The sequence below is a fragment of the Pteropus vampyrus genome, unplaced genomic scaffold (assembly GCF_000151845.1).
Source record: "Pteropus vampyrus isolate Shadow unplaced genomic scaffold, Pvam_2.0 Scaffold212, whole genome shotgun sequence".
In the NCBI taxonomy this organism is placed as follows: domain Eukaryota; kingdom Metazoa; phylum Chordata; class Mammalia; order Chiroptera; family Pteropodidae; genus Pteropus; species Pteropus vampyrus.
The window spans coordinates 1,202,269-1,205,555 of record NW_011888993.1 but is presented as its reverse complement, the minus strand read 5'-3'; the positions used below and the strand labels follow the sequence as shown (position 1 = coordinate 1,205,555).

Sequence of the window (3,287 nt, the reverse complement as noted above, 5' to 3'; positions counted from 1 at the left end):
CAGACCCCCCTCTGCCTCCCACGCACGCCCAGCTCACCTCGCTCGCGCACGAAGTAGGCCAGGTAGAGGTCGAGCTCCTTGACCGCCACGCCGATGTGGTGCGGCTGCACGCAGAGCACCGGGTGGCCGCACTGCGCCGCCTTGACCAGGCGCTCGCCGTCGGTGCTCTCCAGCGGGATGCCCTTGAAGAGGATGACCATGACCAGGTCCAGCCGCCACACCTTGTCGGCCTGGCGCAGGCAGTCGATGCGGCGCATCTTGCCCTTCTGGTCGGGGTTGGAGAGCACGCAGCCCGGCGCCTTCTTGCCGGTGATGGCCAGCACGAAGTCCTCGCGGCACTCGGGCCGGATGTCCTTGCGCAGCTTGGCTAGCAGCCGCGACGCCCACTTCTGCTTCACCTCGGCCTTCTCGCCCAGCAGCTCGTCCTTCACCGCGCGCTCCTCGTCCTTGGACATCCGCTTCTCGTGCTTCTTGAAGTACTTGCGCTTCCGCGCCTGCAGGTTGAACCAGGTGTAGGCGAAGGCGCGCACGTGGGGCAGCAGCGCCTCGATGAATGGGTGGAACTCATCCTGCGGGCGGGAGAGGCCAGAGGTCAGGAGGTGCTGGGGCCGGGCACCCACTCAGGAGACCGAGGCCTCCTGCTCAACAGAAAGGGCCAGACAGACCCCCTCCGCCTCGCGTGGAAAACGGAGGGGACCTAGCGGAAGTTCGAGGGGGGCCGGGCAAGAAGCCATTGCCCAGATGGGGAAACCGAGGCCTGAAATCGGTGGGACGCACAGGCCAACATTCACCATGGCTGAGATGTGAAGGGCGGCGCCGGGCCCAATAAAGTCCCAATAAAACTTTATTGACAAAAACGGAGGGCGGGCACTGGGCCCCTGGACCATAGTGTGAGCTCTAACGCGGAGAGCAGAGCTGAGCACACGGTGGGTGCTTGGCGATGGCAGGAGAAGCCAGGGGCGTCCAGGGCTTGGCCCTTGGCACAAGGAGCCATTCCTAAACACCACACATGCAGACAGGACTGGCTGAGGCCTGCGGCCGGAGACTAGGGATGCTTGGACGTCAGGGGCTGATGGAAAGGGGCGATTCCCGGCATAGACCCATTGCAGGGGCCAGGAACGCGGAGGCCCGAGGGAACACGAGGTCAGAATGCTCTCGAGACAGAAGAGCTCAACCGTGGGGGTTCAGAGCTGGAGAGAGGGCCCCTGGGGGCCAGCTCACCCTACCCTGTCCCCCACAGAACTATTCATTCCATAGATGGAAAAACTGAGGCTTGGGGAGGCTGAGCCCTGGCTAGAGCTGTGACTTCAACACGCCCTCCCATCGTGCCTCATCGGCATTGCTGGGCCCATATTCCATTTCACAGACAAGGAAAGCGAGGCCCCAAGAGGGGACCCAGTCGTGAGGAGCCGGGCCTGGACCCCACACCCGTCTGACTTCCCCTTCGAAAGCCGCAGCCCAGTGGGGCCCCGCAGAGAGCCACACGGGAGGCCCCCGCCCCTTTCTACGCTGGAGGGAGGCCGTGTCATGCTCTCCATTTTCCAGCAAGGGACACGGTCTGCAGAAAACCCGCCTCACGGTTTCTCAGCCTCACGGAGCGAGACGCTCACGGAGAAAGGAAGACAGAAGAAAAACATCGGTCTCCCCTCTTGCCTGCGCTTCTTGAACGGGGTGATATCTCTTCCTGGCTTACGAACCCCATTATTCATACCCAGCTTGCGCTGTTACTATTACTATGGATGTTGTTACGATTATTTTGGTTGCTTGCAATCTTCCAGGAGACAGGAAAAGGCCCAAGGCTCTGCTCCCCCGTTGTATGATGGGGGAAGAGGCTCAGAGAGGGGCAGACACCTGGCCTAGGTCCCGCGGGGGGGTCTCAGGGCCTGTGTAAGGATAAGAACCCTGGACCTCCCCCACCATGAAGGCCATTGGTCCCCGTTCTCAGAACAGCCTGCTCTCCAGTAGGCTGGGGTCTCGGGAACAAAGGAGAAACCGCTGCTCTGGGCTCTTGGTTTGCTTTCTAGATGGATGTGGCTGAGCTCAGCCCCGCCTCCAGGCCTGGATGCTCACAGTACCCCTGCCTGGTGCAAGCTCCCTGCTCTGTACTCCGTCTCCCCTTGGGCTATCTCTGGCCATGGGGTGCTGGGGAGGATGGGGGATGACCTCAGATTTCACCTATTACCGAGGCTCTGGAAATAGCCTCCCGCCCTCGCCAGGGTGGGGCAGGACGGGGCTCGGCCTGTGCGCCCAGCTCCCCACTCCAATGTCCCCCGAAGCGTGAGTCACCGGAACAGCTGTGGCAGGCACTGGACCTCGGGGCCCTATTCCGCTTCCCACCCCCCCCTCCCCGCTCCTCGTCAACCTGGTGAGGCAGAGAAAGGACGGAGGGGGCCCATCCCCTGCCAGTTTCTGCCCAACCTCGGACTTGCCTGTCCTGTGCCTGAATGCCACTTGACGCGCCAGCCCCAGAGATGCAGAGCCACTCGCCCGGGGTCACATTGCCGGTCGGCAGAGCCGGGGCCAGAGCCCGGGCTGTCTGGCTGGAGCAGCCGGGGGTGGAATCGACAGAGGTGCAGGCCTCTGCGCCCCGTGGAGGGGATGCCAGGGTGGCAGGGGGCCAGGGCGATGGCAGGGACGTTAGGCCGTGGCTGCCACCCAAGTTCTGGCGATCACTCGGGCCCTGATAAGCGGGAGCTGGGAAGGGACAGCCACGGTGCCAGCCAGCAGGGGCGGGCGACCGTCTGCCTCTTCCTTGAACCCCTTTCTCTGAGCACCCTCCGCTTCTGAGCCCCTCTCCCTCAATTCCTCTTCTGGGTTCGGGGTTCTCCTCCCTGAGCCCCCATCCCCTGCCAGCTCCTCCCCAGTCCGAGCCCCGCTCCCCGCTCCGGGCGCTCTCTGGGGAAGGGAGTCAGGGAGGCGGGCAGGGGCGGAAGCCCACGTCAGCGGTGACTCCAGCTGGTCCTGGAGGAAGGGAGACAAACAGTCTGTAACTGGGTCATGGACCGGCTGCCCCGTCCCCCCTCGTCCTCTCGGAGAGGTTAGGCCAGGTGAGAGGCAGGCCTGTCACTCTCTTTGTCCCACAAGACCTGCAACAACCACCAAGGCCTCGTCCCCAGGCACCTCCCGATGCCCTCGCTGGCTGATGGGGAGGAGGAGCTGGCCAAGGCAAGCTGGATGCCGAGAACCCTCCTGAACTCCTACACATCCCTCAAAGCCCTAGCTGCAGTGGTCCTTCAGGCAGCCTTTCCTGCCCTCCTCAGGGTTCCCCCAGACCTAGCCTGGGCCAC

At 63.7% G+C, this 3,287-nt stretch overlaps 1 protein-coding gene across 6 annotated transcripts in view; it reads right to left on the bottom strand.

The window, feature by feature from the left end:
* The window catches only part of NFIC (nuclear factor I C), a 63,200-nt gene that overhangs the window by 51,537 nt on the left and 8,376 nt on the right, over positions 1-3,287 (bottom strand). For 5 of the 6 annotated variants that reach the window (XM_011372662.2, XM_023538118.1, XM_011372665.2 and 2 more), the window contains exon 2: positions 351-569. In XM_011372662.2, coding sequence (XP_011370964.1) covers positions 351-569 — 219 coding nt within the window. The remainder of the gene's footprint in view (positions 1-350; positions 570-3,287) is intronic. The other variant, XM_011372663.2, reaches the window with a different exon arrangement.